This window comes from Larus michahellis, chromosome 21 (genome assembly GCF_964199755.1).
Source record: "Larus michahellis chromosome 21, bLarMic1.1, whole genome shotgun sequence".
NCBI lineage: Eukaryota > Metazoa > Chordata > Aves > Charadriiformes > Laridae > Larus > Larus michahellis.
In genome coordinates this window covers 1,330,866-1,355,387 of record NC_133916.1, presented here as the reverse complement: position 1 = coordinate 1,355,387, position 24,522 = coordinate 1,330,866, and the positions used below count along the sequence as shown (strand labels likewise).

General features: G+C 60.8%; 2 protein-coding genes across 2 annotated transcripts; both read right to left on the bottom strand.

The window, feature by feature from the left end:
• Positions 1–1,100: 1,100 nt before the first annotated feature.
• Positions 1,101–3,537, bottom strand: PHLDA3 (pleckstrin homology like domain family A member 3). Its single transcript, XM_074564348.1, has 2 exons — positions 2,128–3,537; positions 1,101–1,724 (listed from the first exon to the last, which is right to left on the bottom strand). The coding sequence occupies exons 1-2, from the start codon at positions 2,477–2,479 to the stop codon at positions 1,603–1,605; spliced, it is 474 nt and encodes a 157-aa protein (XP_074420449.1). The 5' UTR covers positions 2,480–3,537; the 3' UTR covers positions 1,101–1,602.
• Positions 3,538–8,516: 4,979 nt separating this feature from the next.
• CSRP1 (cysteine and glycine rich protein 1) lies at positions 8,517–23,145 on the bottom strand. Its single transcript, XM_074564405.1, has 6 exons — positions 22,979–23,145; positions 16,075–16,187; positions 11,656–11,824; positions 11,132–11,258; positions 9,241–9,334; positions 8,517–8,959 (listed from the first exon to the last, which is right to left on the bottom strand). Exons 2-6 carry the CDS (start codon positions 16,184–16,186, stop codon positions 8,883–8,885), a joined length of 579 nt encoding a protein of 192 aa, XP_074420506.1. The 5' UTR covers position 16,187; positions 22,979–23,145; the 3' UTR covers positions 8,517–8,882.
• Between the last annotated feature and the right edge of the window lie 1,377 nt (positions 23,146–24,522).

Here is a 24,522-nt window from a genome sequence, read left to right as displayed (position 1 = left end):
CGGGGAGCTGGGGATTTATGAAAAACCCCAGGACAGAGATCCTTGCCACGGAAGCGCTGTGTGAGCACCAGCATCTTCCTCCAACTGCTGACAACCCCATTCCCTCCCAAAATGTGTGCAGGAACCCGCTTTGGGGGGGCTGGTCCACGCAGGGCTCCATGCCTAGAGCATCTCCCTGTGGGCAGGGGACCAGGTTCCACCATCCCTGGAGCCCCACCACGTTTCAGTCCCTCTGTCCCTGCAGAAGCACAGGAACGTTGCCGAGCGCCGTCTGTGCAGGGTTTGGATCTGGCTTCATCTGCACCCCCCCCAGCTTGGACCCCCCACTTGCCTCTACTCATTCTTGGCAAATGAAGCTCTGAGGAGCAGGGATGGCCAAGCAGGCTTCCTCGGGTGGAAAAACACCAAAAATGCTTACTCCCAGGCTGCTCGGAACGAGCCAGTACGAGCCTAGTCCCGCATGGTGAGCGGGCTCCGGCCATGCCATTATCCCTCCCCAAAGCCACCCGGAGCCGCCCTGGCACAGGGACGGGACTCCGCGGGCCCCAGGCTGGGACCGGCTGCTGCAGCCTGGGGGGCTGGGGCGCCGCGCTCCCCGATTCCCACGCAGCCGGGCAATCTCCGGGAGGATCTGCAGCGCCTGCGGCCGCGGGGCTGGGGCTCAGGCTCCGGCTTGCGGAGCAGGGTGGCTCCGGGCGCTGGCGTCGGCGCTGCCTGTCGGGGCAGAGCCATCACTTCCCCGCCGTCCCCGCCTGCAAAGCCGGGCAGCGCTCATCCCGGGTCGCCGGCCCACAAACCACCGTGGGAATCCCTGGGGACATGGGTGACCGGAGAGGCCTGGGGTGGCAGTGGGGGGCTTTCGAGCCCGACTATGGGATTTAGGGGCAGATTTAGGGGGATGCCATCGAGCAGCAAAGCTCTGTGCAGGATCTGTGCTCTCCCATACCCTGCGGGGCCCCACAAATCAAAGCAACACCAGGGTAAGCAGCAGAAGGTCCTGTTTGGGGACACTTTTGGTACAGGGAGTCAGGGTCCCCATTGCCTTCCCCAGCATCCCCCATTAGCCCAAGGAGAGCCAAGGGCAGGACAGTGTCCCGCAGCACGTTCATGTCACTGCACCATGCGGGTACGGTGCCCAGAGGGGTCCCTGCTGTAGCAGCAGCTCGCCAGCCCCTTCCCAAGGTGGGGGCTCGGGGGGAGACGCGTCCCCGGCCATATCCATCCGTCCCAGTGTCACTGGCATTCGGGCAGAGCTCACTGTCGCATGGCTTCCTTCGGGCTCAACCTCATCCATCCCATCCCCTGTCCCGCAGGAGAGGCCCGGGGGTCCCCACCAGTCCACCAATGTCCTGGCCATGTCAGCTGAAGGACGGTGGGTCCCCAGGCAGGGATGTCACCTCCTGCCATGTCCAGAGCCCCAGGTGGTGGCCCTGACTGTGTCTTTTGCCCCATGGTGTCAAGGGGATGTGGCTTGCCCACTGCAGCCGTGCCAGCCCGGCTCCTGCAGTGCCTCTGTTCTGCCCCAGGATGGGGGGAGCCAGCGCCCGCACTGGCCTCCCCGGGGCCACCGTCCCCATCCCCGAGCCGCAGACAGCAGTGGCCTCACTTGCCCGCTGGGATCCCGTCCTCCCCACCGCCCCCCGAGCCGAGGGCCATCTCCATCCTGCTCTTCAGATGCTGCGCGTCCGCGGGCTGTCCCACCGGGGCTGCGTCAAACTGCACCACTGCGGAGAGAAGGTGCTTGTTACCCACCCGGCCAGCGCTGGGACGTGGGGCAGGATCGAGCCCCGAGGGGAGCTGGGGAGCGGAGCCAGCCCCGGTCCTCACCGACATCCCACGTGCAAGAGGGCAAAGAGCCCCATATCCCTTGGGGCCAGCCCAGACAGAGGGAGGGTGTTAGAAAGTCCCTCTGCAGGGATGCGGGGAGCGAAACCCAGCGGGGCACGCGAAAGGCAGAGCCCAGCCAGTGCGGGGGGACATGGGACCACCGCCCTGCAGACCCACCCCCACCCACGGGACCCCCTCTGTCATTCCCATGGAGAAGCCGAACCACTTGGAGATGGGGCCCAGTGGCTCATCCCCCGCGGGGTCCTGCCCCCGACCCACGGCACGGCGGGGGGTTGGTACCTGCTCGGCAGCTGTGCCGGGCGCGGACGACCTGGATCGCCTGCTGGTTCTTGAAGCGGACGAGGCCCATGGTGATCTCGGCGTTCCAGCCCGGGTCCTCCTGGGCGCAGCGGAAGTCGATCTCGTGGCTGTCGTCCATCACCACCGTGAAGTAGATGTGCCGCTCCTTCCACTCCACGCACTCCACCGCCTTCATACGGGCGAAGCTCAGCTCCTTGCGCCGCGAGCCCTTGGGCTCAAAGAGCTGCAGCCCCTTCTCCGTCAACAGGCACCGCTTCTTCTTCCACAGCTGCAGCAGCCCCCCGCTCCGCTTCTCCAGCACCCCCTCTCTCAGCACCTTCTCGGGGGTCATAGCGGCTCCTCGGCCCCCCGGGACCCTCAGCACCTCGTGTCGGTGCCGCCGGGCATCACCCGCCGGGGGATTTCCAGCCCCTCCACGTCGGAGCCGAGCTCCCCGGGGCCAGGACCCCCACGGCAGCCGTGCTGCCCCCGGGGGGACTCGCCGCCCTCGGCTGGCTGGCTCTCAGAGGGGGTGAGCGAGGGGGTGCCCCATGCCGGCCGCCAGCCCTGTTGCCGGGGCTCTGCTCCCTGCCCTGTGCAGCGTGTGGGATCCCCGACGCCGCGCGCCCCAGGAGCTGTCGCTACATGCCCGGCCGCTCTCCCACTCGCATTCCTCCCCGCCTCGCCTGGCCCCTCCTGCCGTGCAGGCACCCTTCACGCCCAGGCGAAGCCCGGCCAGGCCCGGTGCAGCCCCGCTTCGCCCAGGAGGCGTTTTCGGGGTGCCCGCGGGCAGGCGCTGCCCCCGGGAAGAGGCAGGGTGGGGGCACAGGTCTGCACGGCGGCGGTGCCGGGGCAGGGCTTGGAGCCTTCTGCATGGCAGCCCGGGCGTGGGGGGCAGTGCCAGCTGCTGGGGGTGCAGTGCCAGCTGCTGGGGGTGCAGTGGCAGCTGTTGGGGGGGTGTAGTAGCAGCTGCTGAGGGTGCAGTGCCAGCTGTTTGGCGGGGGTGCAGTGCCAGCTGGCACAGGGCCATAGGGTGCAGTGCCGGGGGGGGACAGGGGGCTGTGGAGTGCAGTGCCAGCCAGGCAGAGGGTTATGGGGCACAGTCTCACTTGCAGCTGGGGCTGTGGGGTGCAGTGTCGGCGGGCGTGGGGGGCTCTGTGTGCAATGCGAGCCAGGCAGGGGCTGTAGGGTGCAGTGCTGGCTGGGGTGGGGGGGCCGTGGGGTGCAGCGCCAGCCAGGAGGGCAGACGGGTGCAGCTGCAGCCAGGGCAGAGGGTTTCGGGGTGCGGTGCCACCAGGGGCAGGGGGCTGTGGGTGCAGCACCAGCCGGGCAGGGGCTGTGGGGAACCCCTGGGTGGGGGCCCGGGGCTGGGGAGACACATGTAGACAGGAGGTGTTTGGTGCCACCTCTCCGAGATGTCCCCTGCAATGGCGACTGCCCCTGACGCCCACCACTCACCCGACCCTGCACCCAAGGGTGCTGGCCCAGCCCTCAGCACACACAGCTCCCATCTCCCAAATCCCCTGGGACACAGGGATTGGAAGCCCACAGCCTGTCCCACAGCGAGGACAAGCGTCCCCCAGCCTGGTGTGACTCGTGCAGGGGGGGACGCACCCCCAGAGCGGGGGCAGGGCAGCCCGGCACAGCCCGGTCCCGCCAGAGCCCACCCTCCCCTGCAGCGAAACACCCGGCTCCTTTCCAGCCCGTCTCGTTCCCGGCCACCGCAGCTTCGTCTGTTCCTCTGCCAGCGCCTGGCACAGCGGGGTTCACCGTGCCGTGCCGTGCCGTGCCGGCGGGGACATCTGGGACCTTTGTGCTGGCTGTGGGCTGCCAAAGGCGGTGATGGTCACAGCCTGCTGGATGTGCCCCCGGAGATGCTGAGGGTGCTGGTCCCTTTGCCCAGGTGAGGTCTGGAAGGGGAGAAAATCCCCCCGGGGATGTGCCGGGGTCACTGTCTGGGGCTGGCAGCCCGTAGGTTGGCCCATGGCTCGTTGGCTCGCAGCCGCTGTCCCGGCACTCACCTCCCAAATGGCCCCACTTGTGTCCCCGCAGACCCCAACACCTCCGCGGCGTCCCCTGCCTGCAGCCCCCCTCGCCCCAGCCCCTCCATGTCCCCTGTCCCTGCTGGGGACATTGCCTGCAGCCGGCGTGGCCGGGGGGCAAGTCTGCAGCACTGATGAGATGCACCTAATTATCCCTCATTAAGAGGGCAGGGCAACGGCTGCCGGAGCCAGGAACTGGTTCGTGCTCCCCGGGGCCAACCTTGCCACGCTGGCGGAGATCCCGGCTGTCCCAGGAGACCCGGTTTGGTGACGTCAGGCGGCCTTGGCAGCCCTGGGGCCCTCCACACCCCCACAGCCAAAGGCCGGGGGGGGCCAGCGCAGCCCCGGAGGTCACCCCGAGCACCCCAGCACTCTGGGGAGGAGCAGAGCAGATGTGTGGGTTCCCTCCCCGAAGGAGCATCCCAGGCTGTTTTCCCACACACAGGTAACGCTCAGCTCCGGGGATGCTGAGCCCTGGAAACTTGGGGGTGAGTAATTTGGGCACTGTCGCTCCCGGCTCTGCTCTGGCGAGCTGGAATGTCCGCAGGCACTTTTGGTTCGCCAGCCAGCCCCAGCTCCTTCATTACCACCCTGGGCAGAGCCAAGGGCTGCCAACCCCCCCAGCACCCCAGGCCCCATTCCACTGCTCACTGCCTCTCCGGGCTCCCGCCACCAAGGGATGGTCATTTTCCCACATTTTCCCACAGCCGTGGATGTGAAGGAGCTTTGACCGAGCCCTTCTCCGCTCCTCTCTCCCCGGCTGTCCGTTCCCAGACCCGCAGGGCAGGCGGCTCGTCCTGCTGGGCTGCCTGGGAGGCCGCCGCCGCAGTTCCTGCCCTGCAGCAAACCCAGCAGGACTCGCAGGCTGCCGGCCAGCAGGGATCCCGCGCTCCCCGTGCACGGCCCGTCCGCACAGAGCCCTTACAGGCCGGTAACGGGGGTGCGGGGTTCGGCTGGGCAGGGTGACATTCCCACAAAGCCCTCGCAGCCGGGATGGGGCGGTGGCACGTGGCATTCCCTGCCGCAGGATGCCCCGGCACCACCAGCCGTGGGGCTTGAAGGGCTCCCGTCTGACCCCTTGGAGTGGTACCGTCACCACCAGCCTCCAGGGCACAGGGTGCTCGGCCACGAGCCGACCCTCTGGCTCGTCTCTTCAGAGGCAGGTTTGGGTCCCACAGCCCCTTTCCCAAGGGCTGGCAGCCCCCCATGCCAGCAGCAGGGAGGGATGGGTGCTGCTGGGTGAAACGCGGCTCCGCTGCCTCTGCTGGGAGTTGGGCAACACTTGGGCGCAGATGTCCGGACACGTCCAGCTGACTGGTGTGGGCCATGCCCATGCACGGGGAGCAGTAACCAGCAGAGGGTAGCAGATGGTCACAGCGGTGCCACTGCAGGTTGGTCAGGGGATGCCCAAAAAGCACCTCTAATCCCACGCCGCTCCTCCTGGGCCTTGCCCCACCACTTCCTCCAGCCCACCTCATGTCCTCTCTGGATGTGCAGCCCCAGCAATGCCCATCCTGGTCTCCCCATGCCGAGGATGTTGGCACTGGTGAGGCCCCACCTCGAGTACTGCGTTCAGTTTTGGGCCCCTCGCTACAGGAGGGACATTGAGGTGTTGGAGCGTGTCCAGAGAAGGGCTACAAAGCTGGTGAGGGGCCTGGAGGACAAACCTTATGAAGAACGACTGAGGGAGCTGGGGTTGTTTAGCCTGGAGAAGAGGAGGCTGAGGGGAGACCTTATCACCCTCTACAGCTACCTGAAAGGAGGTTGTAGAGAGATGGGGGCTGACCTCTTCTCCCTGGTGACAAGTGATAGGATGAGGGGAAACGGGTTCAAGTTACGTCAGGGGAGGTTTAGATTAGATATTAGGAGACATTTTTTCACTGAAAGGGTTATTAAACATTGGAATAGGCTGCCCAGGGAGGTGGTGGATTCACCATCTCTGGAGGTGTTTAAAAAAAGGGTAGATGGGGCACTGAGGGACATGGTTTAGAAGTGGCTCTTGTCAGGGTAGGCTAAAGGTTGGACTCGATGATCTTAAAGGTCCCTTCCAACCTCAACAATTCTATGATTCTATGATTCTATGATTCTATGATTCTATGATATTGGTCTCTGTCACGCCCTACGCTACTCTCAGACGAACAGTGCAACTTCAGCAGGCGTGCAGCACCAACCGCAAACCCTTGGGGCAAGGTCCCTGTCCCAAGACACTGCCCGTGAGGTCACCTGGGACCTTTGGGGGCGAAAGGTCAGCAGAGACCCACCAGCCTGGAGAAGAGAGGGCTCAGGGAGACCGAACTTCAGTTTTCAACTACCTAGAGAAGGGTTGTGGAGACATGAGACACAGCAGTGCGTGGCAAGGCACGGGGGCCACAAGGGAAACTCTGGTGCACATAAGGAAAATAACCTTCTCTGGGTGTACAGTGCAACGCTGTGATAAGGCCCATAGTGGTGGGACCTCCATCCTTGGAGGGTTTCCAAACCTGACTGGCCACCAGAGGCTCTGATCAACCTGACCTTTGGAGCTAGGCCTGCTTGAAGCAGGAGGTTGGACTCAAGACCTCTACAGGGCCCTTCCACCCCATGTCTTTCTGTGACCCCAAGAAACCCAAACCCAGCGTTTCCTCCTGGCTTTGGCCAGGTCTCCAGGAGCAAATGGCCTCCATGGGGTCCATCCCACTTGCGCTATGTCAGTACCTCCTGTCTCTCTGACACAACCTCTACAACTACAGCAAGAAGAGACTAAAGACAGACTTGTTCTAGCCTAGGCGCCATCCCCGCCTGTGGCACGTCCGGTTGAAGTGCCGCAGCAGCGCAGCATCCACTGCAGGCTCCCGGAGAAAGCAGGCAGCTCCCTAACCCCTGACGCCTCCCCGGGGAGCAGGGCCTCTGCCAGACGAGGCAGCTGGGTTTCGGTCTCGGCACTGAGGGCGGTGTGAGCCCGCTGTGCTACAGCTCCCGACCCACCACTGCGTCCCCGCACCGGGGCTGGCTGCTCCGCACGCCACGTGCCATCCGCCAGCGCCTCGCCAAACCCCAGCCATGCAGCCCAGAGCAACGGGACCAGACAGAATTTGGATCCCAGACTGGGAAAACTAGGGGGAGGGGGCGGGATTTTTGGAGATGTTTAAAGAGCTTACTCCCCATCTCAGCTTCAAAAACATTGTGTAAAAACCAAGGATGTGACGAATGGGAGAAAGTGCTTAAGTTAATAAAGGAGCCCGAGTCCTGCCCCACAAAAGGATTTCTGCTTCTCAAAACACTACCCATCTCATTTACTCAACCACAATGTTTATAACTTTAAAAAAATAAAACAAAAAAAAAAACACAACCCAAACTAAATTCCCTGTGGAATTCATAACTCTTAAGCTGCAGCAAGGCTGATCCTGTGGGTACGTCACGCCGGTCAAACGAGAGAATCGCAGGAGGAAAGTAAAGAGTTTAGATGAAAACGAATTATATCTGGGAAGCTGCCAAACTGACGGCTTAATGATCCAGAGTGCTGCTAAAAATCCAGGGAGTAGGTGAAAAGCTGTTAATTATTCAGCGCTGCTGGGCACGCCTGTTTGGAGAGGCGCCACCTAAAAGCACTGATAGGGGTTTCGGTGGGGCGTGCAGGCGTGGTGTGCTGCCGACGCACCCGGGAAGGTCCGTCCTGGCCTCCCTGCATCAACCGCTGCTTTTGAACTGGTTATGGAGCGCAGGAGCAGGGGCAGAGCCCGGCCCGCACAGCTCCGCTGGCCGCAGCTGGGCCACTTTAATTGCAAGCCGTGATTGCGAACGATTACAGAATCACAGAACCACGGATTGGCTGGGGTTGGAAGGGACCTCTGGAGATCACCCAGTCCCACCCCCTGCCAGAGCAGGGTCACCCAGAGCAGGTGGCACAGGAACGCGTCCAGGCAGGTTTGGGATGTCTCCAGAGACGGAGACTCCCCCACCTCTCTGGGCAGCCTGTGCCAGGGCTCTGCCACCCTCACAGCAAAGAAGTTCCTCCTCATGTTGAGATGGAACTTCCCACGGTCAAGTTTGTGCCCGTTGCCCCTTGTCCTGTCCCGGGGCACCACTGAGAAGAGCCTGGCCCCGTCCTCCTGACACCCCCAATCACCACCCTCTGAGCTCTGTCTTTCAACCAGTTTTCCATCCACCCCACTGTCCATTCATCTAACCCACACTTCCTAAGCTTCCCTATGAGGATGCTGTGGGAGATGGTGTCAAATGCCTTGCTGAAGTCAAGGTAGACAACAGGGTAGACAATTCCGTCCTCCCTACCTCCAGACCTCCAGCTCTGGTCACCCACCGCACCTCCTCAGCCCCAGACGGGGAATAAACTCTCCATCAAGGCCAGGCGTCGGTCAGCTTTGATGTTTATTTCTTGCTCGGTGGCACGGTGCGGCGCGGCTGAGCACGCATCCTGGCGGGACGGGCAACGAACGCGGAGCAGCAGCACGTTTGGGGCACAGGGGCCTCGCCGCGGGTGGGTGTGAGCTGTCTCCCCGCCGGCACCCGCACCAGCAGGACCCGATGGGGACCATGCTGGGACTCCCACAGCTTCGGGGTGCGCTGGTCAGGGCAGGGAGGAAGGGGCTCGTGCTGGGAAGCAGCGGGTGGTTATTGATGATGGCGAGGATGCTCACTGCGGGTGCGGGAAGGGTTGGGCAGCAGAGGCTGGTATGGACAAGCCCTGAGCGAGCGGAGAGCCCGGCTCCTGGCGCCTCACTGCGAGTGGATGAGCGCCCCGGCGCCTTGCCCAAAGCCAAAGCCCTTGGGACCGAAGTTCTTGGCGTAGCAACCTGCAGAGGACGGGAAGGGAGAGATGGGTAAGGCCAGCAGCAGGTCCTCCTCTCGAAGCAGGCACTGCCTAAACAGGACAGGGTTTGCCATATTTCCTGGACAAACAGAGAGGCCCCAGGCACAGCGGGAAATCCCCCGGTTCCGCGGCCAGCCAGTCCCCATACTGGGGCCACCACCTCCCCAAACCTCAGTCCCACCCTGGTTCCCTGCACTGGGGTTTTCACCCCCTGCCTCCACCCTCCGGGGCCCAGGACAAGCCAGCGGGGATGGTGACACTCACCTTTGCAGTAGATCTCCCCGTCTTTGTCTGCCAGGGTGGTGGACTCCAGGCTTTTGCCACACTTGGCGCAGCGGAAGCAGGACTTGTGCCAGGACTGCGGGACAGGAGCAGAGCCCGGTCAGACAGGGCAGCAACGCTTTGGCTGACAAACAGGCTCTGACCCACAGCGGTTGGCAAAGAGGTGTGAGCGGGATGGAAGCTTTACTCTGGAAGGAGCCGTGCTCCCAGCCCGGGGGGCAGATACAGAGAGCAACCATCAGGTGTGGTCACTGCCCCCATGGTGGTCTGGTTCCACAGAGCTTTCACCCCCACTCGCAGAAGTCATTTGTACAATAATTTGTACAATAATTTGTACGGAGCAATCAACCCCGAACTTTGGAGAACATCCTCTCCTGAGCAGCAGGATAAATCCCCCGCGTTACCTATCCGTACGTTCGCTGGGGTGGCAGCGGGGTTGGGACACCTGCCCCTACACAACGGCAGCTCCAAGGAAGGCAACAAACAGACACTAAGAATGCAGAAATCAGCCAGTGTTTAAAAATACCACCCCCCCTGCGGCTTCATCAGTCCTCTGGGATAAATGAGCTCACAGCCTTTGAGCAGACCTAGAGTAGCCAGAGCTGCTCACGGAGGAATTTAAATAAACACTTTGGAAAACACGGAACCTTTTTTGGAAGAAAATGTGAAATTAGGGGGCCGGAGGAGGAGGTAGCAGATGGAGTCATCCAGCAAACATTAGCACATGAAATACATGCTCTGGAATCCTCTCCGGGTTTGCTTGAGTGTAATCGTTTTGCCAGCTTTGGTTCCCCGTAAACACTGAGGCCAGAAACCAGGAAGCCCAGATCATGATTTTAAGGGTAAGTTTGGCTTCTGACCCTGGGCTGACCCTCAAGGTGTCCATCACAAATCCCTCACTGCCAGCCAGGGTACCATGATGCTGGGAGGCCCTTTCCATTGACCAGATGCCTCCTTTCCTTGCTTTGGGGACAGAGGGCAAACAGAGGAACCCCAGGGAGGACAGAGCCCGGCAGGGGCCAGTGAGTGACCCGACGTCACCAGGGAGGGGGTGAGGCTTTCCCAGCATGGCCATCCCGTCCCCTGCGGCACAAGCAGCCTGACCCGCTGCCTCAGCGAGCTCTGCACGTGTGCCTGACCCCAGGGGGAAGGTTGCTTCAGGGCAGGGACCTCACGCCGGGTCCCCAAGCTGACAGAGCAGAAGGTGTCCCCATGCCCTACAGAGGGCTTCCCAGAGCTGGGCAGGACAAGGCCACAGCTCGGGACACAAAGGACCCTGGTGAAGTGATGAACTTGACATAGGAAGCACCAGGGCTGTTGCAGAGTGTCCTTTACACCTGGCCCTGAGCAGACCCAGGCCACCAGCCCAAGAGAGGCACCGAGCCCATGCCCACACCTCCAACTGCTTGCCCTGCCTACGGGCAGCGCTGACCACTGGAATTCACTCCCTGCCTCGAATTCGGGCTGCGGTATCCCAGCCTGCGGCAGAGGGTGCAGAAGGCTCGCTGGACATTGCACTTGCTGAGTTAGTGGTGGCAGGGGCCATGGCCCACATCACTGCTTGTCCTCCCAACACATCTAGCAGCAGGGACATCCACCGTGACGTATGCTGAGCAGTGCTCCAAATATTTAGTATAAAATGCATTTCCCTCCCATCTACAAGTCTGTAAGTGCGAGGCAGCCTGGAGAACCTGGTTTCTAAACATGCCAAGATCTCCATTTGGTGCCAGGCTTCTAGGTGAGCATGGCCACTGGACCCTAAGCCCAGCCCTGGCTGGAGGCGTAGCAGCCCAGCCTGCAGCAGCCTGGGGCTCAGGTCAAGACCTTCTCTGAAGGTGTCCCTGCCACACAGCAACTCCATCCCCCTTCTTACCTTTCCAGCTCCAATCACCTTCTCGGCTGCGTACACCGCTTGCCCGCAGCGAGGGCACCCATCGGAACCCCCGACCTTCTGGGCCATTCTGGCTGCGTTAGGGTTGGTGGGTCGGTGGGGCTGGCCCCTGTGGACAGGAGGGAGTTCGTGATCAGGGCTGCACAAGCGAGATGGGGGAGGGAAGGCCTATGGGATCATAAATCCCAACCCAGTGTTGAAGGGCCCGGAGCTGTAGGCACAACGTGTTGAGCCCCATGGAAACTTCAGCCTCACGGCTGTGTGCTCGGAGGGGACGGGCAGCACGCTCAGGCTATGGGGACATGTCCTGTCAAGCCCCATCCCACTCTGCAAATAGGGTTGAGCGGGTTTCCCCTGAGGAGCAGAAAGGCAGGGCAGTCCGCGGCACCCTCCAGATGAGATACTGCTGGGAGTTCAGCACGGGCTACACAGCCAACTACATCACAAGATGTGGGGGAGAAGGTGCCCGCAACCACCCCAGTTTCGAAAACAAGATTTCAACTCACTCTTCATATTTGATTCCCAGGGACTCGCCCTTGTCAGTGCTCAGGGTGCCTGCTCCCTGCCCGTAGCCGTAGCCCTTGGGGCCGTACTTCTTGCCGTAGCAGGACTTGCAGTAGATCTCCTCTCCATGCACAGCAACAGTGGTGCTGTCCAAGTTCTTCTTACAGACCACTAGAAAAGAGGGGAGGGCCCTGCCATTAGCCCGCTCATCCAGAGCTCGCTAATTAGCTGGAGAAAACAAGTCCTCACAAGGGATAGAACAGCTCAGCTTTCAAGGAGCGAGGAAACCCTAGACGAGATCCTGGTTAAAGGGAGCGCATGCAAAACAGCCAGAGATAAGGATCACAACAAGAACATTGTCAGGCTTTAAAAGGAAGCAACCGCCAAAGCTACAAGGTTGATACTAAGGAATAGCTCTGTTAACCCTCCTGGTGCTGGTATCCCGAAGGTGCACCTAAACCGGGGGGCGGGGGGTTGAAATTCCCGTCACAAGCATCAGGACGGACGTCCCTGCCCCGCTCCAGCTCTGCCACGCTCCCGCTCCCCTGCAGATCCGCAGCAACAGGCACTCGGGGGAAAGCAATGTGAGCAAATATAATTTCCCCTGTGTTTAGACGGACTCAAAGCACATCTGCAGCCGTTACCACCGTTGACGCTCTGTAAGGTTTTTGGCACATTACGCTGTTGTGGACAGTTGCCTCTCCAGACCCTGAGACCACCATGGAAGAGTTCATGCTGACATGTCCCCCCCGGTCCAGGTGTGTGCACGTAGGGTGGTCCCAGGTGAGGAACACTAGCTCAGCTGGGTGTTCCAGCCTTGGGGATCAACAGGGGATGGACCATGGGACAGGAGGAGACGGCAGCCAAGCTCGGGGTCCCACCTGAGCCCATCCAGAGCTTCAGCTTGGTGCTGGGCTCAGGCCACACAGACTTCGCCTGATTTTTAGGTTTTCCTGACTCCTGTCCCAGCTCTGATCTCAGCCTCCACGTCGGCTTCCAAACCCTCCTTGGAACATGCCGCCCAGCAAGCTGGAGCGGGAGGCGAGCAGCACCCAAACGGGCTCACAATCATCTCCGGTGTTTACCTGCCCCAAGCAGGATCCAGTCGCCTGGGGCAGAGTCCACAGTGCTGGCAGCTGGCCCCGAAACAGATCCTGTTACAGCTGCGACACAGCCTTCCCCCATCCCGCTCACATGCCTTAAATGTCGAGGCTCGCAGCAGCCTGCTGGCCTCTTCGCCAGCGGAAAAGTTTCTTGGTCTTTACCAATATCGCAGGAATGCAAACACAGCAGCACACTCCTCTCGGAGCAGTGTGAACCACAGCACTAAAAGCGGGGGCGAGAGGCCGCCTGCCTCGGCCCAATTACTAAATATGGTCCTTCTCCTCCGGGGCTGCGGAGAACCCCGTGTGCTGCTGCTGGGAGAAGGAGGTGGAAAGGGAAATGTCTCCTGCCATCTAAGGAGGATCTGGCAGGGTCCTCTCCTGGCTATGGGCTCCTGCGTCCCACCACAGCAGGAGCCAGGGATGGAGCACACATCCCTGTTGAGAAGGACCAGCTCTGGTTAACTGGTCCCATAAGTGCCAAGTTAATGGGCTGGTGTTGGGGTTGTCGCTGCATTACCCTGGAGCTCATCAGGAGAAACGCTGCATTCACACAGACCCTCCAGGAGGGGAATTTGGGCACTTTTACTGGCACATTTAAAGAGCTTTGTCCTGGGGGTGGGAGTGAATGAGCTCAAGGGCATCTGTCCCTCTCTCCCACCGTGCTGGGGGGATGCAGAGCTGGATGTAGAGGATGTAGATGTAGAGCTCTAACCTAAGCTTTCACGGTCCCTCATCTGTACAAGCCACAGACACTGAGAGGCAGCAGAAAAACTCCTTCCCGGTCTGCTTCCTAGAAATCAGCCCCCAGCTCCCGGGTTTCTGCATTGCAGAAATTCCAGCGCGCCGCACTCATCGAGTTAAGGACCCTTTGTTTTTCTAAGAGCGGTGGAGTTGCTCCACAAAACAATTAGACAAGAGCTGCTGCTACTTTCAGAGGCCAAACGGGCTCATTACAGTACATTTCTGCCATGTACTATTGACTCACTTGGATGGACGCCACTGAGTCAATCACCAAGTCACTCCCTGAGCCGATCTCCAGTTCTAATGCACTGTGGTAGGTTTGGCTCCTTTTTGATTATTTTTTTGGCAGGTCAGGTCAAAGTATTTGTTTTTCTTCCTTAAAGATAATGGCTTCAAGTTCCCTGATGAGGCCCAAACGCAGCAGCGGGGAACAGGCTGGGAACGCAGGAGGTCGGTGCAGCTCAGCATCACCCGCAGCCTGTGCCACGGGACTGGGAATACAGGCAGCCCTGCGGGCTGGCATGCGAGCCACGGCCCCAGCTGGGGAGCCCGCAACCGGACGGGCAGAACTGCTGGGGTACACGTGGAGTGTGATTACGTACACCTGCAAAGCACAGGGACAAGAGCCCTGGCTGTAGTCGGGTCCACACCACTCCCTGGTGACCTGCATCCACGAGCAGATGTGGGATGACCTTCTTCCCCACTTAGGCCGTGTATTCCCTTCTGGAAGCAATGCCTTTTGCCTGATTTCGTGGCTCCTGGAGGCCTGCCCCCACGCTCCGGCTGCCAGCATCGCTCGGCAGAAGCTTTCCCTAGCGATCCAGCTGTGTGCACAGGTGCCACACGGACGGGCAGAGGCAGCGCAATGGGATCTTAGTCCCCATACTGAGGTCCTCCATTGATATGGACTCAGATGGTAAAAGCCATTCGAGGGCAGATGAGGGTAACGTTCCCCACCCTCCTTATCTGAGGCTGCAGAAGAAACATGATTTCCTGCTGCGGAGAGTGGCCGCAGTAAGGACACGGCCTGCCATCCCCTGCCTGGCCAGGAAAAGCCTCTCCACAACTCCCCTTCGCAGTCCTCTAGAGCCAAAGCAAGGTTTCCAGCCTGGAAATTCCCACATACGAGGCCTACTGGCCACACTGGCCACTCTTCAGCCTGCGCAGGGAGCAGAGACGCACAACAGCCTCTCTCGCTCACATCTGCATCCATCTGTGCAGCCCAGGCAGGCTGGCCAAGAAGGATCCGGTATTGGTGCCAGGCGGCCACAGCAGCACGGCAGGGATCGGCCCCATGAGGACACTGGTATTTCCCGGCTGGAATGGGTCTGCAGAGATTAGTTCTAGCTGTGTGCCTCTTTATAGACCCCAGCTCTGCTTGCTGCCCGCATGGAAAAGATGACGTCTGTGCTCCCTGCTGCAAGGGGCTAGCGAGACTGGGAACAGGGCACGGGGACCAGCTGAGAAAACGCTAAACCTCAGCGGGGCCCTGCTGCAAGGGCAGCTCTGAAGATGCACTTCTGCTTCTGCTGCTCTGCGGTGGGTGCGACGTCTCGAAGAGCCATCAGCGGACACTGGCGATGTGCACGCTCCTGTCAGCACGTGACAATCGCTATTCTGTTACGTGGGAGTCTTCGGGGGCAGGGGACGGAAATCTGGTAAATCAGAGGCTGAGGAGAGTGGTCGTCTTTCTATTCCAAGGTCCCGCAGCCCCCCTGGATGTGGATGCCGCGGGTTTAAGGAGCTGCTCTCAGCACCGTAACGCTACTCGCCTGTCCCTGCTGCCCCGGTGTCCCCCGAGGGAGGGGAAGGGTGTCTGCGGACCCGCGGGATGAGCCCAGGAGTACTTGTAGGATCCCGCAGAGCGGGCAGAGGGAGGGATCTCTGCACTGAGTGACTCCACAGACAGATCCTGTTCCACTGCCCTGCCCTGGAGGTGACACTTGGGTCCAAACACACACCAGAGACCCTCCGCAGTAGCAGATTTGCAGGCAGGCTGGAGGCGGTGCTTTAGCACTTCACAGCAGGCCTTCCGTCAGCAGAAGGGCCAGGACAGGACCACGTCTTCTTCCCATCATCTCCTGGGACACAGGGGCAGATCCCATGCCAGTTCCCAAGGCCCAACCACCTTTTTAGTGTGGCAAAGCCACTTAGAAGACTAAAGCTAGCATCACCTCAGAGCACTGCATGGGACGTACCACCTCCTGCCACCACTGTTTGGAGAGTCCCTGTCTCATGCTCCAATCTCGAACATCTGGAGAGAGTCTAGAGGACTCAGCCCAGCCTTTCCCTGCTGTAGGGTCAGGCTAAGTCTTTGCGTGGGTGCTGCTGAGGTCAGCCCTGACAGCTTGGATGGTCCCTGGTGTCCTGGGACGATCTGTGTTCCTTCAGCAGAACTAACTTCCAAGTCTGGAGAAAAGCAGAAAGCCTGCGACACGGCGCCCACAGCAGGGCTGTGTGCAGAGGAATCCTAACGAGCGTTTACAGGGGTCATAAACAGGACGTGACGGGGCACCCAGCCGTCGGAGAGCCGGGAAGCGGGGCGGGAGGGGCGAGGGAAGGGCTGGTACTCACTGCACAAGAAGCAGGACTTGTGGAAGCTGTTGCCTTCACACTGCACCTCCTCGGCGAAGTATACCGCCTTCTGGCAGACGCCACACTTCTTTCCTCCTCCCCAGTTGGGCATCCTGCAGAAAAGGCACAGGCAGGAAGAGCGTCAGGGAGGGGGGTCGGGCAGGAGGCAGGGATGGGGCAGTGCCAGCAGTGCCAGCGGTGCTCCAGCAGCCGTCCCACATCTGCACAAGGAGAGACCACCCACGGCCGTTTGCTGTGAGCACAGATTTGCAGGGCTGGCAAGTAGCAGAATTAGCAGATGCCCACGCGACCCGTCATTACAGCACCCAACCGTATCAGCTGCCCCCCAGGGACCACGGGTCCTGCCAGCCAGGAGCAGCAGAAACGCCCCTGACCTCAGAGCCGTGGGACCTCACAACTCCAGGAAAAGGGAGGAAGCGGGACAATGATGGGAGACGGTGCTTACAGAGGTACCCACAGCCACAACACCTCGTTAGATCACAGCCCTGCTATTACCCCTCGGCAGGGCAAGGCCACAACGGCCAGGGTGACTGGTCCTTGGTGCTGGGTCACCCCACTGGAAACAGTTCCAGCTTCTCCTCCCTGAACTCCTCTTCCGTTTCTGCCACCACTGGGCAGGGGTATAGTCAGGACTGCCCAAAGAGCAGGAGCCTGATACCACCAAACTCTGGCACCGTTTCCCCCATAGCATCAGTAGCTTGTGCCTTGCCCGGACAACTGCTCACAGGTTCCCCCTGTACCCAGACATCTCAGTCTCCTCCAGGACTGCAGGAACCATCACAGAGGCTGGGAAATCAGGAGCTCCGGGGACACAGGCTCACGTGCAGGGCAAACACCTGAGCACCAAGCTAAGCTACCATGCAGCTCCTTGGCAGGATAGGAATGCTTCTCTTTCTCTCTCCTTTTTCCTGAAACGTATCTAATGAGACATGATCAAGAGGTCCCTTGATCTGCAAATTTGCAGATATCCCCGTAATACTGTGAGCGGCTAACGTAAGTAGCAGAGCTCCAACCCAGAGGGGCCTTGATACTTTTGAAGACCAGGCCAACGTAAACCTCAAGACGTTTAAGCAACAAAGTCCTACCAGGGGATTCTGAGGGAGGCAGGCTGGTTGAGCGTGGCCAAGCGGAGGCTAAGGAGGATCTAACAGCAACCTAGGCTTGCTACAAGGACAACAAAACAAAACACTTTTTGGTGGCGCCAATGACATAAGAAAGGTCAATGGGCACAAGCTGCAGCTCGGAGGGTCTCCATGGCCTCTCTCCATCAATTCTGTAATTCTCCATCCGGCTCCCATGTGGGGACAAGCAGCAGAAGTCACCCTCCCCATTGCAGGCACAGCCGTGTGCTCCCCGACTCCCGAACAGCAAAAGCAGAGGGACGAGGTCCCCACTGCACTGTGTGCCACCCCACAGCACGTGAGGACCTCATCCCCTCCCTGGGCTCGGCCACGGGGCTGTGAGGAGGGGGAGTGGGGTCTGCCCGGGCACAACGGGGGCAAAGCCTTTGAGCCCGCTCCCTGCCACAGCTCCAGATCCCTGGGTCACCTCAGACAGCTGGAGCCCCATCTCTGGGTCTCCAGTCGCCCACCCAATGGCTGAGCCACCAGTGGAAACAGTTCCAGCTTCTCCTCCCTGAACTCCTCTTCCGTTTCTGCCACCACTGGGCAGGGCTATAGTCAGGACTGCCCAAAGAGCAGGAGCCTGATACCACCAAACTCTGGCACCGTTTCCCCCATAGCATCAGTAGCTTGTGCCTTGGACAAGTACTGGCTTGAGCCCTGGCTCCCGTTGGGGGGCTGCTAAACACAAGAGGATGGGGGCTGTATAAATGCCAAATGGAGAGGTGAGGGCGGATGAAGTGCTGCAATCCCTCTGCTAACAGTCACGGGGAGGTCTCTGTACCTTCCAGCGTATGGGAAAGCCGAGCTCTTCCCTGTATAAAAGTGTTTTGTCAGGCAACAGGAAAGGGAAATTGATCTCAGCCTGGTTATCGCTGCGGGTCACGGCCGCGGGGCTGCGCAGAGGCACTGGCTCCCGGCTGCACGGGGGGTCTCAGCGCGGGACAGACGGACGGAGCTGCGAGGGTGCCAAGAGCGAGGGCTGCAGGGACCCAAGGAGCTGTGGTCGGGGTGTGATCACAACAGCCGGGAAGTCTCTTTTCCGAAGGCCCTGCAGGCTGGGCTTCCCACTGCCGCGCAGCCCCTGCCAAATCCCTCCCTTCCAGCCCCATCCTTCCAGTCCCAGCCTTTGCATTGCCTTAAAAGGACACAAACTGTTTCTCTCCAGAGCCTGTTTTTCCCCCCCTGCACCGGGAGGAGGGCCCGACCTGGGTCAGGAGTTTCCTTGGAGGGCAGAAACATCCAGCGGCATCCTCCTGCCAGCCCAGCCAGCGGAGATCCCCCACGGCGTGGGAGCCCACTGGCCCCTTTTGCCCCCGTGCCCACCAGTGACCCCTGGCCAGGAGTAACACGACGCTGGCTACAGTTTCTCTGGGTCCCCCCTCCCTTTCCAAGCACAACACCCTGCAGAGCCCACCTCTGGGACTCCCCAGCCCTGGTTTTGGGGGGGAGCCTCACACAGGCCCCCTGCCATTGCTCCCTGCTCCACAGCCAGGGCGTCTGCGAGCAGGCTCAGGGACGAACTGCCCAGCATGGGTTGGAGCCAGCTGCTCCCTGTTTGCTCCACGGCACGTTTTCTTCCCCTTTACAGCAGCAGCAGCGAAGGAAGAGGCTCTGCTTGTCCCGAACAGCAGGGTTCATCTGCCCAAACCGAGACACCAGCAGTGGGGACACCGTCCTCCGAGCCGCCTGTAAGTCTACGGGACGAGATAAGCTGCTTCTGGGTGAAGATCCTCTGGTGTTTGCCACAAGAGGAGTTTGAGCCCCTTTTGCTGCTTATTTTCCTCCATCCTCCATGGGAAAGTTGCAGGTGCCTCCTCCATGCAGTTTAAACAATGTCACTGTGATTTTGGCAGGGGACTCGCACCGTGAAGCACCCAGCAGCACAGATGCAGACCCAGCAAAGCCACATCCCAGCAAGGCCTCCTGGCACCTGCCAGGACGGATCTTCTGTGGGCAGAGACCATGAAAATGAGTTTGTCCTGGGGATACACGGGCTTGTGATAGCTCACAGCCGGGCGCAGAGAAAACCTGAGGTAAGGTTTAAGTTGCTGGGAATTCCCTCTTAGTCCACAACATCCACAGGCAGATGCTGAGAGCCAGGCAGGCCACGCAAGAGACCAAAAATCAGCTTATGCTACAGGTCACCATCGGCAAGAACAAAAAGACCAGGGGCACTCTGCTCACGGAGCCTGGGACACGCACTAGCCGCCTCAGAAGCAAAATCTTTACAATAACCGGACCCATCGTCCCACTTCCCCAGTTAATGCCTACTTAAAGACATTGTCAGAGAGCTTGCAACACTTTCAACATTTTTTTCAGAGTACTTTGCACCATGAGCACCATATTCTGTCCAATTGCAACATTTACTGACCGCAGTTGCACTTCTCCAAATCCCTATTAGACCCATGCAGAATGAGGAACAGGAGGGGAGTGTCGTGCAGCCAAAGGCCTCACTGAGCACCGGCAAGAAAGGCACCCAGGGCTGCCAAAAAACAAGATTATTTTCCTCCCTCCTGCAGCTCCGCATCCCGTGTGGAGCAGCAAAGGTAACCAGGGCCCGACAGCCAGCACCCTGCGTGCCAAGCGTGGCTCAGCCCCGCCGCCGGTCCATCAGCCGCTCTGGAGAAGGCGAGGGGCCTCAAAACGCAAGACGCCACCCTTTGAGCAGCAGCCGTGTTGCTGGGCGGCACAGGCACCAGTGAGGCTTGTGCAGAACCACACAAGTCTGACACTTTTTGGAGATTAACTCTCATCGCAGTGTCCGATGTCTGACTCCGCAGCCGTACAGTTCACCTGGTCAAGTGCAAGCCACGGACTCACCCACATTTCAGATGGGCTCACGTTGCACCAGTCTGGGGGGCAGTCTAAGCTACGCTAAACCAGGCACAAACCAGTATGGAACCAGATGTCGTGGTGCTTTGGGATGTCATCTAAACCTGGGCTGTGAGGGGAAGCGGGGAGCAGGTGAAGCCAAGCCGTCGGGCAGTAGGAACACACAGTCACCCTCTTCTTAGTGTGGATTGAGAGATCCGTGTGCTTGGAGCCCTCACGCCAAAGCTGACAACCACCCTCTTACCTGCCCGAGAGCAGCTGGTTTGAGGCCGACGGAGCCAAAGCAGCCCCCGCTGCCCAGCGACCGCAGCTTCGCCCCTCCGGGGGCACCCAGAGCAGCGCAGGTTCCCCGCTGCACCCTCTGATGGACTTTACCTGCAGCCACCAGGGCGTCAGCTCAACCGCTTGAGCTTCTGCAACAGCTGGAAAGCCCACGTATGCAGCCAGACGTTCTACTAAAATCCTACGGTGATTAATGGCAGAGCAATCCCTCTGTGCTCGGAGGAGATCGCTGAGGAGCAGGACTCACGCTGGCCCGTGGAAAAGGTTCTTTTTTTTTTCTTTGCAATGGGAGCGTTAATGCAATGCCAACGGACGGCAGTAAAGTACTGTCAGGGCTGCACAAAACTCACTCTGAACGATGTTCACAGCTGGCCACGCAGGATTATTACATGGCCTGGCAAAGGGACAAGGCAAAGGGGAGGAAACCACAGTAGGAGCCCCGAGCCCTGGGGTCTGATTATTGCCTCTCGGTTTAAAGCAGCTGGCACCGCCATGAGATGAGCAGAAATCCGGAGGAGGAGACACCTAGACAGAAGAGGTGTGTGGGCAGAGCAGAAAGGAACCGGCTCATGGGGATACACCTAACACCCCGTGGGGAATCGCCGGGATGGAGCATCAGGGGTTCAGCACCCATAACCGCAACCGGGGCCATGGGACTCTGCCCCAGAGGAACGGCATCTGTCACGGAGCAGCTTTCAGGTCACCTGGGCACAAGTGGAAATTACCCTACAAGAGGCAAGTTAGAACTGTCCCCCCTGTCCTGCTGCCATGTAGTCAGCAGGGTGGAGCAGTGGCGTGAGGAGACTCTGGGCTGCCAACAGCGTAAAAGAGGATAAATGAAGGTCATTCGAGATACCGGGATGTCGAACAGGTGAGCAAGAGGAGAATGGGGTCCAGAAGCTGGTGAGCACTGGGGAACGGCAAAACACCAGGCATCACCTCGGAGAAATCACAGAATGACCCAGGAGACGCAGCTGTACCAGATCAGACATCTCTGAGGGCTTCGCCATGAGAGGAGGGGAGGAAGTCAGGAGGGTCCAAGGTCCAGAGTGATCCTCACCCACGGCTCATCTACTTAACAGTTCCCAAAGCCACACCGCCAGGCATCACTTCTGCTGCCTCCGCTACGGCAGCCTTTGGGTTCGCCGTGCCAGGGAAGGGGCCTGCGTGAGGCCAGCACCGCGCTGAGCCGCCTGCCAGACACGGCTATCGGCCAAGTGCCCACTGGCCACCACGTGCCCACGGACCAACACACCATTGCCCACTGGCCACACTGCTCCAGGCTTTGGCTACAAAGGCGACTGGAAAGCTTCCTATCACCACTGGGTTCCTCAAAGAAAATCCCAATCTTATCCAGAACAAAAGCCAAAAGCATTTTCAGGTACGCTCAGAAAAACTACTGGCTCCTGCAGAATGAAAATCCATGACCTGACCAAGCTCACTTTATTTAGCTTTGGCAAAGCCAAATCGGTCGCGTCCTTCTCGTTCTGTGCTGCCTCCCAGGAGCCGAGTGCCGAGCTCAGCCGCTCCAGGGGCTGGGTTCAGGCACTGCCATCCTGGCCGGAGGGGCCCTGATCCAGGAGAGAGGAGCAGCCGGCTGCGAGCCCGAGGCTGGGCAGAGGGTGCCCACCAACCCGTGGGAGCAGGGAAGGCACCGCGCAGGCCAGCAGCCGCAGCAGCAACCACTGAGCTACTTGTTAAGCAGCGAGTCCTCCCCAGGGCTAAAAAGAGCCAGGACATGCAGCATCCAAAGCCAATCTCGCACCTAATACTGTTTTAGCACTTGCACCTTCTCCTCCCGTCCATCCCTCCCTATATCTAATACTGCGACTTGGCAGCATCCGGTATTTTTGCCAAGTGCTAATTAACACCCCCTCCTACGTGGCGGCCCAGCTGCCGGCTCTGAGGTTTGGAAAGCGGCACCTGAAGTTGTGCTCGAGCCTGTGCCCGGCCAGCTTCCATGTAAATCCCCTCTGTAAAGCGACATCAGTCCACGCCAGCGGAGAGGACGGAGCTGGCTCAGTCTCCCCGGGTGTAAGCTTTGTTCAGGCTCCAAAGCGAAGCGACAGCAGAGCCCGCGTTTTGGGGAGGGGACGGGACGCAAGGACTCCACTCACAGCCCAGCCCGAGACCACAACCCCGAGGTTTCCCTTTGGAAAAGGGAAGAGGAAGGCTGAGCGGAGCCTTAACGCCAGCAGAAAGTTTGGCGTCGCGGTGGGAAGTGACCACGCTGCGCCGATGCCCGCTCTCCGCCGGGCCAGGGAAGATCACCCGATCTGATGCAAGAGCTTCGGCTTCCGCATCTGCCGACATGTGCACGGATGCTCCCGCCGTTCCCTGCCTCGGTGGGCCCCACCGCGCTCGCACCCACCCCACGGGCGCACGGCGGGGTCTGTGCCCCCGCTCCGGCCCCCAGCCCCGCATCCCACCCCAGGTGAGGTGCCTGGGGCGGGGGCGGGGGGGCGACGGAGGGGCTGGGCTTTGCGGGGGAGGGATGGGCATGGCGGGCCAGAGGGGATGCGGCAGCGCGGGGGGCTGGAGACCTGCCCGCCCCGGCTCGGGAGCGGCGGCGGCTCCGCAGCAGGGCCCGGGGCGGCCGGCGGGGGAAGCCGGGGCGGGGGAGCTCCCCGCCGCCCCGCACCTACCTGCGGCTGGGCTGGGCTGGGCTGGGCCGGGTCGGTGCCGGGAGCGGGGCTGGGGCCGGCGGCGGCGCCGGGGGCTTTTGTTGGCGGCGGGAGAAGGCGGGTCGCGGGGCGGCGGCGAGAGGCGCGAGCCCGGACTGATGTCACGGCGGCCGCCGCCCCGGGCTCCCGGCGGAGGAGGGCACCGGGCAGGCCCCGCCGCCCGCCCGCCGCCGGGGAGCCCCGGCACAGCCCCACCGCCACCCCCAGCCACCCCAGGGCACCGGGGACCGGCGGGCCCTGGCACTGCCCCACTGCCACTGCCCCACTGCCACTGCGGAGCCCCGGGACCCGGCACTGCCCTACCGACAGCGGGGAGCCCCCAGCACTGCCCCACCACCCCCCTCACCTACTCCACCACTGGGGAGCCCTGGGGCCTGGCACTGTCCCACTGCCACCCCCACCCACCCCACACCACCGGGGAGCCCCCCACCCCCGGGCCCCAGCAGCGCCCCACCACTGCTGAGGATCCCACAGCATCCCACTCCCTGGGGATCCCACCCCATCCCACCGCATCCTACTCCCTGGGGATCCCACCCCATCACATCTCACTCCTACGGGGCCGGGGGGGTTGGGGTGTGTGTGTGAACCATTTGGGGCCAGCTGCGGCGGCTCCCTGAAACCCGCAGGCGGGTTGCCAAGTGTATGTGCCACCGATAACACCCATCAGATATTTTGGTCAGTATTTTGTTATGCTCAAAGTTTTCCTCTAAAATAAAAATTGCAAGAGAAGGCGTAGAGAGCAGGGGAATAACAGCGAGTCCCTTTGGCAAGAGCCTCCCACCCGGAATGGCAACAGAACCCACAACAACAACCCTACAGTGGGTGCAGGGGCATGGGGACGCGGGGTAAGAGATAAGCACACCATGAAACTGCAAGGGAAAGGCTGCTGCCACAGGGGCATTGGGAAAACAGTTCCAGCACAGCTGGATGGCAGGGCACGGAGCTGCGAAGAGAGGGCTCGGAGCGGTGCACTGTGGGCAACCTCGGTGCCTGCAGGAGCAGATGCTGCCTCCACCTCCCTGATGTCGCGCAGACCCTGCCGTACCTCACACCACGCGTTAGTGCCCTCCATGCCAAAACATCCCGGGAGCAGCCTACAGAAAGTGTGACTGCTGGGCTACAAAGCTGCTATTTCCATTTTTTCCCATGTGTTTCTACGCCACGGCAACCCGGGAGCCCAGGAAGGCTCAGGACCTTGTGAAAAACACACTATGGCTCCAGGTAACGCTGTTTCCACCGTGAGAAGCTGAGGGCAGGCCACGTGCAAGCCCCGCAGCGTGACCCAGCACCAAGCTGCCTGTCAGACACGGGTTGCCGCTGTGTGCTCAGGCCCCCCCGTCAGGACCCCGCAATCCCAGTTTGCCTTTGGGTGTTCCCTTGTGCGTTCATCCCTGCCGGGTTCTCAGCGTGGTGGGGTACAAACTCCCACTCTCCATCCCCCTGGCAATCGTCCCCCTGGATCTGGCCCCCACCAACACCCCCGTTCGGACCATGGAAGCTGGCTG